The 14,457-nt window shown below is 46.0% G+C and overlaps 1 protein-coding gene across 4 annotated transcripts in view; it reads right to left on the bottom strand.

Moving 5' to 3' along the window:
• Positions 1-202: 202 nt before the first annotated feature.
• The window catches only part of LOC134980612 (protein transport protein Sec23A), a 265,943-nt gene continuing 251,688 nt past the window's right edge, over positions 203-14,457 (bottom strand). For all 4 annotated transcript variants that reach the window (XM_063947502.1, XM_063947500.1, XM_063947503.1 and 1 more), the window contains 2 exons: positions 11,539-11,604; positions 203-3,312 (listed from right to left, as the gene is read on the bottom strand). In XM_063947502.1, coding sequence (XP_063803572.1) covers positions 3,223-3,312; positions 11,539-11,604 — 156 coding nt within the window. In that variant the 3' untranslated portion in view covers positions 203-3,222. The remainder of the gene's footprint in view (positions 3,313-11,538; positions 11,605-14,457) is intronic.

The following is a 14,457-nucleotide window of genomic DNA, read 5'->3' on the forward strand; positions in this document are numbered from 1 at the left end:
TTGAACACACCCCACCCAAATCTAACTCTCTCTGCACATGTTATATCTGCCTCACCTGCAGTGCACATGGTTTTGCCCAACTGCTAAAAAAATTCCTGCTGCGATCAACTTGGAATTACCCCCTAAAAGAGGTCTTTTTGCGGTGTCATTGGGCAGGATGTACTATGGAAAGGAAAGTACACCACACAGTGCAACATGGAGGTGCATTGCAGATCAGTCACTTTATTAAAGTTGTTGAAAACACAAAAATGAAGCACAAAAATGGATTGAAGATCTTAGGGTGACAGTAAACCTGCATCCAGGAGACTCGGGCTGCCTTCAGCGCTCAGTAATACAAGAGCTAAGAAAATAACCTTACCTTTAAACATATCAAAGGTCTTGTGAACAAGACTGAGGAACAGCAATTTGGCTAAAAAAACTGACAGGTAGAAAACACAACTGTGCTGCAGATGCATCTCTTATTCTATACAGGCAGCACGAAGGATAGAACATGGAAATGTAAACAATTCTGTGCATGTGAGCGAAGGGGCTCTATAACCGCCTCACAAACAGCCCCAAAGTCTAATGTCTAATGGGGTATGTTATACGGGATTGGTATGAATTACCGGCGGCATCCCAGCCACCAGTGTGCCGGCAGCAGGGCGAGCGCTAGAAAGCCCCTTGCGCTCGCCACACTATGGGTGTTCTGGACACACACAACCGCTTCCCTGTTATACTGCTGAAACACTGCAAGCGGGGCATAAGAATCCTTTTACTGACACCCTTGGGAAGTCTCAAAAATAAACAAGTGCTTATATGAAAAATATATATCTCAACACAACAATTACATGCAGAGAAATAAAACAAAAAATGAGAAAACTTTAATGAATACTGACTTGTGTTTAGATATTTGTTGTATAAGATGTATGGGGGGCTCTGTGCTGTTAGGGCTACATAGAGAAACAATACTATTAAGTGTACGTTGTGATACATGTATGAAAGGTGTTCCATAGGAGCTGTCACAGCGGAGTTGCCAGGGCCGGCTCAAGTACCCTGGTAATGTCCCATGACGCTCCCGGGCACTGTCCCCCTTACATTATGAGGAGTAGTGGACCACTTTCTGCTCCTGTGAGACACGGAGTATGGCGCTCAGCTGTGACATCATAACCAAGTGCCACACCCCATGCCTATTCCTGGCATGGAGGAGCAGCTGACAGGAGCTGCCGCTCTTTGTCAGCTGCCAGCGCTCATTGTGGAGGCACTGTGGGGAAAATGAAAACGCTGAAGATGTGACATTATGGGGTGAACTCAACTAGATGCAATGTTCTCACCCCCATGAGTGTGACTGTATGTTAAACTTAAGGAACCACTGGTATTGCAGATTTTTGTTTGCATCCCCAGAGAGCAAAAAACGCATCTCCAAGCGTCGAGGGAGGCAAGTTCCGATGCCACTGCGGGCGTTTACACGCTGATGCGCACAGGGGAGATATTTGAATTCTCCTGTCAGTGTTTTAGTTAGGTTCTAACCTTGGTGCCCTGTCACCTAATCAGACTGAATTGCTTTTTTTAATTTTGACTACAAATTGTTTACTTTGGGCTCAAAGACCTTTTCTGTACCGTTACTTGGGGAACAGTTTTCATTAGTGTCCCCAACTGTGTTTTTATAGGAAGCGTTCCAATGAAAGGGTGCGCCGATTCTCAGGGCTTTGTGGCCGTAAATTTCCCACATGGAAGAAGGGAAACACAGTACTGGATTTGCCCATGTAGCCAGAAAATACACCCCAGCATTCGTATATAAATGCCATGTGATTCATGTTTGTAAGTAAAGCAAAAAAGCAAGCAACTGGGCAAAACCATGTTGCACTGCAGGTGGGGTAGAGGCAACATGTGCAGCGAGAGTTAGATTTGGGTGGGGTGTGTTCAAACTGAAATCTAAATAGCAGTGTAAAAATAAGCCATCTAGGGCTACATGCAAAAGTAGACAGTGTTTGCTCTGCACAGAAAAAATATAAATATATTTGCTCCCCTTGCATGGCAACATGGTGTGTTCCAGACACAAAGGGGGTCATTCTGAGTTGATCGCTAGCTACATTCGTTCGCTGTGCAGCGATGAGGCAAAACACCGGCACTTCTGCGCATGCGGCACAATGCGCACGTGCGTCGTACAAATGCAACGAACGAAGTAGTTTCACACAAGGTCTAGCAAAGCTTTTTAGTCGCACTGCTGGCCGCAGAGTGATTGACAGGAAGTGGGCGTTTCTGGGTGTCAACTGACCGTTTTCAGGGAGTGTTCGTAAAAACGCAGGTGTGCCAGGAAAAACACAGGCGTGGCTGGGCAAACACAGGGCGTGTTCGTGACGTCAAAACAGGAACTGAACAATCTGAAGTGAACGCAAGAGCTGAGTAGGTCTGAAGCTACTCTAAAACTGCACAAAAAAACGTTGTAGCCGCTCTGCGATCCTTTCGTTCGCACTTCTGCTAAGCTAAAATACACTCCCCGTGGGAGGCGGCATAGCGTTTGCACGGCTGCTAAAAACTGCTAGCCAGCGATCAACTCGGAATGACCACCAAAGTTACTTGCTTTATTCCCTTTACTTACAAACATGAATCAGGCCCAATGTGTGAAATCTGCTCTATGATTTACTGAACCCATTTTTATTTCCTAAGCGTGCCCCTTGGTGCCAATGTACAAAATCCGTGCGAGTTAGCTCTTAATAACTGTACTTTAGATGACAGTTTTAGGTTCCCGTCGGATTCTAAGGGCTGGCATAAATGGAAACATTTACAACAAACAGACCCTCACATCATTCTGTAGTTACATGCAGTAAGTATAAACTGCTTATACATCATGTCTGTTTATTTTCTCTCTTTCTGCTTTGAGTCACTGTTGGTGGAAACAACTTAAGAGAGCCCCCTACACATCTCTGCTGCAACCACATTCCAGGATACAGCTTGTGTGTGTTTAACAACTGGACAGAAACATTTAGGAATAAAAAAACAATGGCTTTGTTCTTTTTGCTCATTTGGAATTTGTTCAGTATCAATTACCCATTGTCATAAATCACATTGTACAAATATCAGGAGAGCGTAGGCAGCACGTGCAGAGAGCACAGGAGGGCTGAGCAGTCAGTGTGCCACCTTCCCAGGCACTTGTGCAGCATCAGGTTGGAACCAGGCCAGTGAGGGTGACTCCGATCAGCGGATGCTTTCTGTGTGTAGTGTCCATTCCAGGAGTTCTTGGCTTTAGGCAGCGCTGGACACTGCTAATTTCTTCAGATGATCCATGAAAACTTGCAGACTGACATCATCAGTGAGAATGGGGGCGCCGGACTCCTGTGTAAGAGATACAAAGTGTTTATATCTTAAATTGAAATGCAGGAAAATAGGATTTTGGTACTTACCAGGTAAATCCTTTTCTTTGAATCCATAGGGGGCACTGGAGTACTCTTGGGATATGGACGGGCTTCCGTAGGAACAGCACTGAATATTTAAATTTAGAACACTCCACCCCTCCATATCCCCGAGTACCTCAGTGTTTTTTACTGAGCCGAACAGGAACTATAGAGAGGTTGACAATGGAGTATTACATATAACATAACGTACAATAACGAAGTTGACACATAACGTTACTGACAACTAAACAGTTGACACCCTAACCAGCACTTGTAATTTGAACCAGTCGGTGAAAGTGTGTTACCATAAGATCCTCAGAACTCACCACAACTAGGTAAAACTGCTCTAGGTGGGCGTCCAGTGCCCCCTATGGATTCAAAGAAAAGGATTTACCTGGTAAGTACCAAAATCCTATTTTCTTTATCATCCACTAGGGGTCACTGGAGTACTCTTGGGACGTACCAAAGCTTCCCCCGTGGGCGGGAGAGCTGTTTGGCACTTGTAACACTAGGCGGCCAAAGCTAGATGCTGATGTCGCAAACGTATCAAACTTGTAAAAGCGCACAAACGTGTGCACTGAAGACCATGTAGCCGCACGGCAAAGCTGCGTCGTAGAAGCTCCCCGACCAGCTGCCCATGAAGTTCCCACAGAACCTGTGGAATGAGCGATTACTGACGTAGGCGGTTGTAACCTAGCATGAAGGTAAGCCTGACGTATGGTCAGTTTTATCCATCTGGATAAGGTTTGTTTAGACGCTGGCCAACCCATCTTGGCAGCATCATAGAGATCAAACAACGTATCAGTCTTACGAACTGAAGACGTTCGGGATACATAAACGCGTAATGCGCGTACCACATCCAGAGTTCCAGAATGTGCCGTCAACACAGGAACTACTATTGGTTGATTGATATGAAAAGATGACACTACCTTTGGTAAGAAAGCGGGATTCGTCCGAAGTTCCGCTCTGTCATCATGAAACACCAAATACGGTGACTTGCATGACAAGGCACCCAAATCCGAAACACGCCTTGCCGAAGCTAAGGCTAGAAGAAAAATTGTTTTCCAAGTGAGAAACTTTATATCCACTTGCTGTAAGGGTTCAAAATATGAAGACTGTAAGAACTCTAAAACCAGATTCAAGTCCCATGGCGCTGTAGGTGGAATGAATGGAGGCTGTACTCCGAGGACACCTTGGAGAAAAGTGCGTATAGACGGCAATAGAGCCAATCGTCTTTGAAAGTAAATTGACAAAGCAGATACCTGCACCTTTAGTGTAGATAAACGCAGTCCTCCATCTAACCCTGTTTGTAGAAACAACAAAAGGCGGGATAACTTGAAAGATGATGTCGGAAACTTCCGAGCTTCACACCAACCTATATAGGCACGCCATATTCTGTAATAATGAGCTGCCGTAACTGGCTTCCTAGCTCGTAACATGGTTGGTATAACCGAATCTGGAATGCCCTCTCTTCTTAAGAGGGCGGTCTCAACAGCCACCCCGTCAAACGCAGCCGCGCTAAATCGGGGTAAAGGAACGGACCCTGTTGTAACAGGTCTGGACGCAGTGGGAGCGGCCAAAGATCGTCTGCGAGTAGTCCTCGGAGATCCGAGAACCAAGCTCTCCGAGGCCAATGAGGCGCCACTAGTATGACTGTGACAGACTCTCTTTTGATCCGTTTTAGCACCAGAGGGAGCAACGGAAACGGTGGAAACAGATACACAAGACTGTACGGCCACGCGACAGTGAGAGCATCCACCGCCACTGCCTTTGGATCTCTTGTTCTGGACACATACTGGAACGTTTGGTGATTGTGTCGAGACGCCATCAGGTCCACCTGAGGATAACCCCATCTCTGAACCAACATGTGAAACACTTCTGGATTTAATGCCCATTCGCCTGGATGAAAATCCCGACGACTGAGATAATCCGCTTCCCAGTTGTCCACTCCCGGAATGAACACTGCCGACAATATCACCTGGTGGCATTCCGCCCAATTGAGGATACGAGCTACTTCCCGCATTGCCATGCGGCTTCTTGTTCCTCCTTGTTTGTTGATGTATGCGACCGCCGTCGCATTGTCCGACTGCACTTGGACAGGCTGAGAGTGAAGCATGTGCACTGCTTGTCGTAGCGCATTGTAAATTGCGCGGAGTTCTAGGACATTTATAGACAGCAATTTCTCGTGATCCGCCCAGAGACCCTGGAGCTGACAATTTTGAATTACCGCTCCCCAACCTCTGAGACTGGCGTCCGTAGTTAGAATTATCCAATTCCAGCCTCCGAACCGTCTTCCTGCGGTTAAATTGTGTTCCTTGAGCCACCAGAGCAGAGATACTCTTGCCCTTGGCGACAACCTCACCCTGTGGTGAATCTGCAGATGCGAGGCCGACCACTGGGCGAACACATTCAGTTGAAATGGACGCGAGTGAAATCTTCCGAACTGAAGCGCTTCGAGAGCTGCCACCATTGTGCCTAAGAGGCGAATGCACAAGTGTACAGACACTGTGCGTGGCTTGAGCACTAATTGTACTAGATGGCGTAGAATTTGTACTTTCTGCTGTGGTAGGTAAATTCTTTGATTGACCGTATCGAGAATCATACCTAGGAATTGAAGGCGTTGAGACGGAATTAGATGTGATTTCTTGAAGTTGACAATCCAACCGTGGTGAACCAGTACATCGTACGTTAGCAGCGCATGTTGGAGAAGCATCTGTTGAGACGGAGCTTTGATGAGCAGATCGTCTAAATACGGAACTATTGTCACTCCCAGGGATCTGAGATGAGCTATCATCACAGACATCACTTTGGTGAATACCCGAGGCGCTGATGACAGGCCAAACGGTAGAGCCTGAAACTGGTAATGGTTCTGGCGTATTGCAAACCGTAAGAATTTCTGATGAGGCTGCCAAATTGGAATGTGTAAGTACGCATTCTTGAGATCTAGTCCGCAATCACCGAACGCAGAGACTCCATCTTGAATCTGTAGTAAGTTACGTACTGATTGAGACCCTTTAAGTTCAATATTGGTCTGACTGAGCCATCCGGCTTTGGTACCACAAACAGACTTGAATAATAACCCTGACCCTGTTGGTGTACAGGGACCGGAATCAAAACTGCTGAATCCAGTAGGGACTGAATGGCAATTTGCAGAACCGTCCTCTTGTCGTCCGACAGAGCCAATCCTGTCTTGAAAAACCGCAGAGGCGGAAGACAGTCGAACTCTATTTTGTAACCTTTTAACACTAAATTGCGGATCCACCCATCCGCGGATGTGCGGAACCACGCCAAATGGAACGTCTGAAGGCGTGCTCCCACAATCGGAGAACCGAGATGGGCTGGTAGCCCGTCATGCCACTGGCTTGTCGGTATGTTGGTTTGTTGGAACCCACGTCCGCGACCACGTCTAGCAGGCGTGGCTGTTCCTCTTCCACGTTCTCGAAAGGGCTGAGGTCTAAAGGATTTGAACGAAGGTCCAGCGTACCTTCTTCTTGATACCGGTGGAGGCAATGGTAAGAAAACAGACTTACCTCCCGTAGCCTCAGCAATCCATGCGTCCAATTCAGGACCAAACAACTTCTTGCCATCGTAAGGCAACGCTTCTATACCTCGTTTGACCTCTGCCTCCGCATGATAAGCACGCAGCCAGAGTGCTCTTCGTGCCGTAACTAGCGACGATGAAATACGAGAAGTGAGCTGACAGACGTCAGTAGACGCTGTACAGAGATACTCTACAGACTCAATCATTTGATTTACAAGAAGTATCAGGTTTTCGTCATGTAAAGCAGATTTGAGTTCTGTAAGCCATATTATGAGTGCCTTAGTGACCCAAATGCCAACCAATCCAGGTCTCAGCATCACACCTGCTGCTACATACATGGATTTTAGCATAGTTTCTATCTTGCGATCTGAAGGATCTTTAAGCGTAGTAGCTGCTGGCACTGGTATGGTTAATTTCTTGGTAAGTTTTGACACTGAAGAATCAACTATTGGTGGATTCTCCCATGTACATGTTACAGAGTCTGGAAACGGGTAACTAGACTTAAATCTGCGAGGTATAGAAAACCGTTTATCTGGAGTCTGTCGTGTTTCTACTAACATCTGATTAAGAGATTCCGACACAGGAAAACTTATTGGAGTTTTTTTTGTCGTTTAGTAAATACGACCTGATCATTTGTGAGAGGCTCCTCAGTTTCAGTAAACTTCAGAGACTGACGTACCGCTCTGATGAGATCATCAATGCCGGAACTGTTAAAATCCTCGCCATCTGACTCCACTTCGCCCTCCTCACCCTCATCTTGTTCCGTGAGGTCTGGCATGGAATCGTCAGAGTGCAACATAGCAGAAACTGGAAAATCATAAGACATATGAAATTTATCCCGTTTACCCAAAATGGATTTGGACCTTACGCAAGGCTGAGACGCCTCCGGTAGTTCTGGCGGTCTCACCCTAGACTCAGATCTTGCCGTTTCCCGCTCCTGACGAGCGGCGGTCAATTCTGATTGTAACCTATCTAGTACATTTACTAACATACCCCACGGAGGGTCCGGTGAGGACATTGGTTGTAAAACTGGAGCAGAAATGGTATTCTGAACCGAATCCACAAACATACTGTACATGTGGTAGATCCACTTTGCAATTATGCTTTTTAGTTTTTGCTGGTGCCTTACTCATTATGGCGACAGACAATACAATACACAAAAACAGACACTTGCACGACTCAGTAAAATAGCAGTAAGGTGTCTCTGTAAATAAATCTGGCCAAGTGCAGTACACGTGGCCAGTACTATGAAATATGATCCCAAATTCCCACTAACACCCCTGCGCCTCCGGTGGAGTAGAGATGTAGTACTGGAATGTTCTGGAATCACAGCAGGAAGACACAGGAAGCATGTTAAAATGGCCCCCATGCTAAGCTTACACATATAATCATAGTGCTGGTTACAAACTTTCACTGATTATAATGCAAATATCCCTGCAGCCTAGCATCTGCTGGTGCTGCAGTATTTCTTATGCCGCTGTATTGCCCCCTTATTTATTGCCCCCCCCTCCGCCTGTGGTAATGGCTGCATGCTCTTTCAGATTCAGAGCAGCGGCAGCGCAGCGTGTGGGGCCCCAGCGGGTATCGCCGAGCGGATCGTCTGTGAGCCCGGGTGAGCAGCGCGTAACACAGCGGTGGGACCCGGAGCAGTAGCGGCGGCCGGCGCCGTGAACGGGAGAGCTGCGGCGGCCGGACGCCCTGTGTAGCGGCAGAGCAGCGGCGGCCGGAGCCGTTGTGGAGCGGAAGAGCAGCGGCGGCCGGCGCCATGTGCGGCGGGCGGCTGAGTGGGGAAAGCAGCGGCGGGCTGCTGAGTGGGGACAGCAGCGGCGGGCGGCTGAGTGGGGACAGCAGAAAAAATTAAAAGTAATTGTGGACTCAGCCACATAGCTGTTACTACTTCGAGCACAGAAAAAACACTGAGGTACTCTGGGATATGGAGGGGTGGAGTGTTCTAAATTTAAATATTCAGTGCTGTTCCTACGGAAGCCCGTCCATATCCCAAGAGTACTCCAGTGACCCCTAGTGGATGATAAAGAAATACAAATCTGCTTCATGGAAAATAAAATACCTTCGATAAAACAATGTGTTGCCTACTGTAACGTGCGTATCAAACCTTATGAAACAGCTGCTGCGGCAACCATAGATGCATGTAGACCCCAGTTATAGTCAGGAGTAAGCCCAGCAAAACATGGTGCATCTTAGAGGGCCGAAGCAAATTTAAAATGGGTGACAAGATTTAGAGTTGGGAGCTGAACTCTGATGCGCAGCGTTAGACTAAAGTTGGTCAGTATTCTTGTGCTGTTGGCAATATCGGTAGAACTTTCCCTGCAAGCGTGCAAAAACTGTAATAATTATATCTGCACCTCTTTTATTGCAACATGGGGCCTAATTCAGACCTGTTTGGTCGCTAGGGTTTTTTGCAGTCCAGCATTCGCATAGTCACTGCCCATAGGGGAGTGTATTTTAGCTGTGCAAGTGTGCGAACGCATGTGTAGCAGAGCAGTACAAACACGTTTTGTGCAGTCTCTGAGTAGCCCAGGACTTACTCAGCCGCTGCGATCACATCAGCCTGTCCGGGACCGGAATTGACGTCAGGAACCCTCCCTACAAACACATGAACACGCCTGCGTTTTTTCCAAACACTCCCTGAAAACGGTCAGTTGACACCCACAAACGCCTTCTGTCAATCTCCTTGCGAACGCCCATGTGAATGGATGCGTCGCACAAACCCATCGATGAGCGCCAATCCGCTCGGAGCCCGTGCGACGCGCCAGCGCATTGCGGTGCATACGCATGCGCAGTTTAGACCTGGTCGCCCGCTGTACGAAAACGCAGCCTAGCGATCAGGTCTGAATTAGGCCCCTGGTTTTTCTAGGTTCAAATTAGCATCCTGTAGCAGGAGGAGCAGTGGTATCGCGTACCCAACGCCACTAAATGGACTGTTTATTAATAATGGGCACCAACTATATATCTGTACTGCTGCTTACCACTGAAGAACACATTATAGGCCTGATTCATAGAAACACAGTGCTCATGTAGTAGAGCAACTGCGTCCGCGCAAACATTTCTGAGAATCCCTAAGACGCATGTGTTGCACAGTGTACACACAGAGCTGCTGGTGCGATTGATTCACACGTATAGGAAAGTGGGTGGAAAAGTGATGGCTCTTTCTGTGTGGTTTCTACTAGTGCACACAAGCCTGCTCTGTTCAGTGGGCGTATTGTGGGTGTGTCACAGGCGTATCAGTGCTCACAGACGCAGGAGTCCACAGTCAGATGGAGACACGGCACCTGCCACAGGGCTGGTGCAATTTTCGATAAGGATGCACCAGTCAGTATTACAGCGTGCATGGGCGCTAACTGTGGGTGTCTCAGTCCTTGCACATTTGGCGGCGGGAGATAAAGCGGCATTTGCACAAAGTCGCAGATGGACGGACTCCAATAGACGCTGCTACATGCACTTCTGCGTGTTACTCAGAATCAGCCCATAGGTTAGCCCCACAATTTACTAATCCATTGATCCTTTTGGATACCCAATAAAATGCCCTCACTTCTACTTTATTGTCGGTGGTGGAGGGTCTGTGAGATGCGCCGGCCTCACATGCACACAACAGTTTATCACGGTGGGTGCCCCATTGCCCGGTATAGGTAACACCATCTGAACGTGGCTTGTTAAATTGAGCAGAAACTGCCATAACCATAGCAGGCTATAGGGACAAACTAAACTGTGAAAATACAGAGAAATCTGTTATTTCTCTGGGGCATGCCTGTTGTTACATAGGAGGAAAAGCCAGAGAAAAGGGTTATCACTGCTTCATAAATAAACTAGAGATGAGCGGGTTTGGATTTACTCGGTTCTTAACGCCAGAACTATCGCAAGTTCTTTTTTTCTGTGTTTTTCTTATTGGCTAACCAAAACACGTGACGTCCGTGAGCCAATAAGGAGATTCGGGTAAATCAGAGTAAAACCGAACCCGCTCATCTCTAAAATAAACCCCTAGATTAGCCCAAACTGTGCAAAATGTTCTAATATGCTGAAGCTTGAACAGGAAATAAGGATATATCTATTGCTGACAAGTCAGACAGGAATTAAGGCATCTGATTTAAATCTCTGATAGTCTGAACTCTTAATCAGGTTATGTAACAATATGTAGAATGGAAGCAATTGTGTATATATAATAGGTGTCGCGTATGTGCTTGGGTCCAGGAAGGCCCACACTACAAACCCTGCACCCATCTCTTCAATACTTACCTCTCCGGAGTCCCGCATTGGTGGCAGTAGCCATGCACAAATTGAGCATACGCAGTAGGAAAAATCTTTGGGAAAATGTCCGCTGTGCCATTTTCTAGGAGACCTGTGCATACACAGAGACAACGCTAGAGTCTACCAGTGCATTCTATAGAAGAGGGCGCCTGGACGGAGACTGTACATGGGTTCTCTCCTCTATTATTACGCCTCTGAATGGAAACTACTAGCTTGCAACAGAGCGTCGCTGTGCTGTATACTAGGCCGCATCTTGAAAGTTGTTAGAAAACCTGTTAGTAAAAAGAACTTTAAATGTTATTGTTACACAGAAACAGTTCTTTTATAGAAGCAGTGCCGGGAAAGAAATCTAATGACACTGACCTGTCCCCAGCTGTACATGTTGTTGTGGGTCTGGGAAGGATTCACTTTTGACAGCAGGAAACGAGCCTAAGAAACACAAACTGAAGTCAGCAACTGGTCCCATTATAACAGACATAGATGAGAAGAGGTATGGGCAGCTCTGTAAGTGAAGAGCAGCAGCAGTGGTAGCAGGTTCTACTACAGAACCGAAATAGTGCATAAAAGCAGGTGTAGGTACCAGTAAACGGTGCTGTCACTTATACAAAAGATGCATAAAAGTGGATAATATAAGTTGACCAAGACATATGGAGGTGAAAAAGTAAAAAAAAAAAAAACACAACTTCCCTATGATAGGTCGGTATTCGGGCAAGACTTTCACTGATGTTGGCGGTACATGGGAATATACAGTATAAAATGGGTACAACAGAGTAATAATGTCACAACCGTTACAATACATAAAATAACCATTCCTTAAGGATCGGATGGTGGTGTTTAGGCTTTCAATGTATCATCCCTTAAGAATTAAGAATTCTGCTTACTTTTAAGACAGCTTCAAAACTCAATACATCAGAATTCTATTTCTCCATAGCTCATGTTAATAGATGATAATAATAATAATAAGGCCTTCTGGACATTTGTCACTGACATCTGTACAGATTCTCTTCACCTGCACTTCACCGCTTACTAGAAACCAAGTAACGAGGATCCGGATTCTCCTATTATCATCACTCCCTTATATTGACAATCTGGTACAGCTCCACTGTCATCAATATTTTATATATATGTATTCCTTTTGTCCTTTATCACTTGGATGTATTAAATTAGAATTTCAAACAAAAGGACACAGCACTATTTAGGGATATATTATCTACATGCATGAGCTGCGAAGGAGTTTCCTCCCCCCCTGGGAGCGAGGGGCTACCTATCCAATAGGATTATATTATACTGTATTTTGAAGCTCTATCGAAAGTAATGAGAATGCTAAATTCCTTGTCGTATAAACTACCCTTTATGAAGCTAAGAACACTGTACGCTGATTACTTAAGAAGTACCGTAATGGTACGCTATTGGCGTAGCGATCGCTCAGCCGTAGGCGAGACGCTCAAGCGTCACGTTCGCTCACGGCCCAGTGATCACAGAACACGTTATTGGTTATGTCTAGGGGAATGATTCGCTGTAGCATAGCATACGCTCGAGACCACGAGGAGGTCACCAGCGATGCAGACGCTTACAACACTATACCTTTATGTTAAAACCTTATACCAATGAAATACACTGAATACCTTAATGTGAGTACAGGGTGTAAGTGCAACCTTGTGTAACCTGACTATCTACAAAGCTGCTTGAGCGTCACCGACGCTCAAGTGAACACTTATCACTATAGAAAATACACAGATACTGGTTTAGGTTCCAAGGCCTATTAACTGTATTATGTCTAATATACTTGTAAAAGGGGATAACAGTACATATGATACACTACAATATAACAGAGACTTCCTAACCACAGAACTAAACAACAAATACAAAAAGACAATACTACACTGACCTAAATGCAATACAATACAATACTATCTAATACAATACAATACTAGCCTAGTCTAGGGGAGATATGAGAGAACAGAACAGAGAGAGAGAGAGAGAGAGATATGAGATGAGAGAAATTGGCTCACAGAGAGACAATGATAACGGAGAGAAAACTTACGCACAAAGGGTATGATCGCCTGCGCCTCGATATCCAGCTCCCGGTTATCAGCAGATAACCGTTGATGAGAGAGTGAGAGCTGGATGTGGTCGGCCTGCCTATTTATGCCCCACACACAATGCAATCTCCTGGTCCTACAATCCCATTGTCCATTGGCCGAAGGAATTCGGCCCTGTATCATAACAAAAGGTCATAGGGTGATTCATACAGGTGGGCTGTGACGATTTCCAACAGCTCAGGTGGGTGGGAAACTGGGTTTCCCGCCGCATACCTGAGTATGTGTAATTAATAGAAATGGACATAAACTTCTTATATCCATAACTATTCGCACGAGCGATTAATACGCTCCAAACCAACACCGGAATATTGCTAATTAAATACTCTTCCGATGGGTACCAAACACTGCTGTATGATTCCTGTTAGACCCTTCGTACGATATAAAGAGGGATTCCTCAGCTCTGGGACATTGTATTTTAACCAAACTTTCAGAATCTATCAAAGGGACCATGATCTATAAACTACATTAATTGTGAACATTTGTAACGAATGAGTCGCACGCTACGACTACATAAACTCTACCGTAAATACGCATACCGCGCCTGCGAGTGCACGTTATTGCGGGTATGCGCATCCACGGGAGAGCGCACGCACGCGCAGCGCGGACCAGTGTGCGGTGCAAATATGGCAACGTGCATTGAGACATTTTTCTGACTTTGACAGTCCACCCTTTGGCAGTCAATAATAACTGCCACAAAACATTTAAGGAGAAAAATGTAAGTCAGGGGTTAATTGATTTCCATGGTTGGGTAGGGGAGGAGAGAGGAGAAGGTGTGAAGAGGGTATGACCTAGTGAGATAGCAGAAGCATGTGTGTATGAATCCATGTTTGGAGGGTCATGTATCATCGTGCCGTACGTGTGGTAAATCAAGCTTCGAGGTATTGCGAAGTATACATTTGAATTCCTTCTTGTCCTGTGGTACAGGTCTGTGGATGGGCTGTCAAACTCTACCGAGCTCATTTCGGCTGTGGTTGTAACAAAATGGGGATGCACATTTTAGTTGATGATACATGAATGGGGGAGGTATGTGGTTGCTGCTATCTGTGCCTGTATTCCCTATCGACTATGTGTGTCGTTACCTGGGGGTTGCAGAGATGAAGATAAAGAACACTTACGAAAAATGCAATGATATTCTATGTCAGGGAAATGTACATCTGTCGTCGAAGTTGTTTTCGGTATC

Source organism: Pseudophryne corroboree, chromosome 12 (assembly GCF_028390025.1).
Source record: "Pseudophryne corroboree isolate aPseCor3 chromosome 12, aPseCor3.hap2, whole genome shotgun sequence".
Taxonomy (NCBI): Eukaryota; Metazoa; Chordata; class Amphibia; order Anura; family Myobatrachidae; genus Pseudophryne; species Pseudophryne corroboree.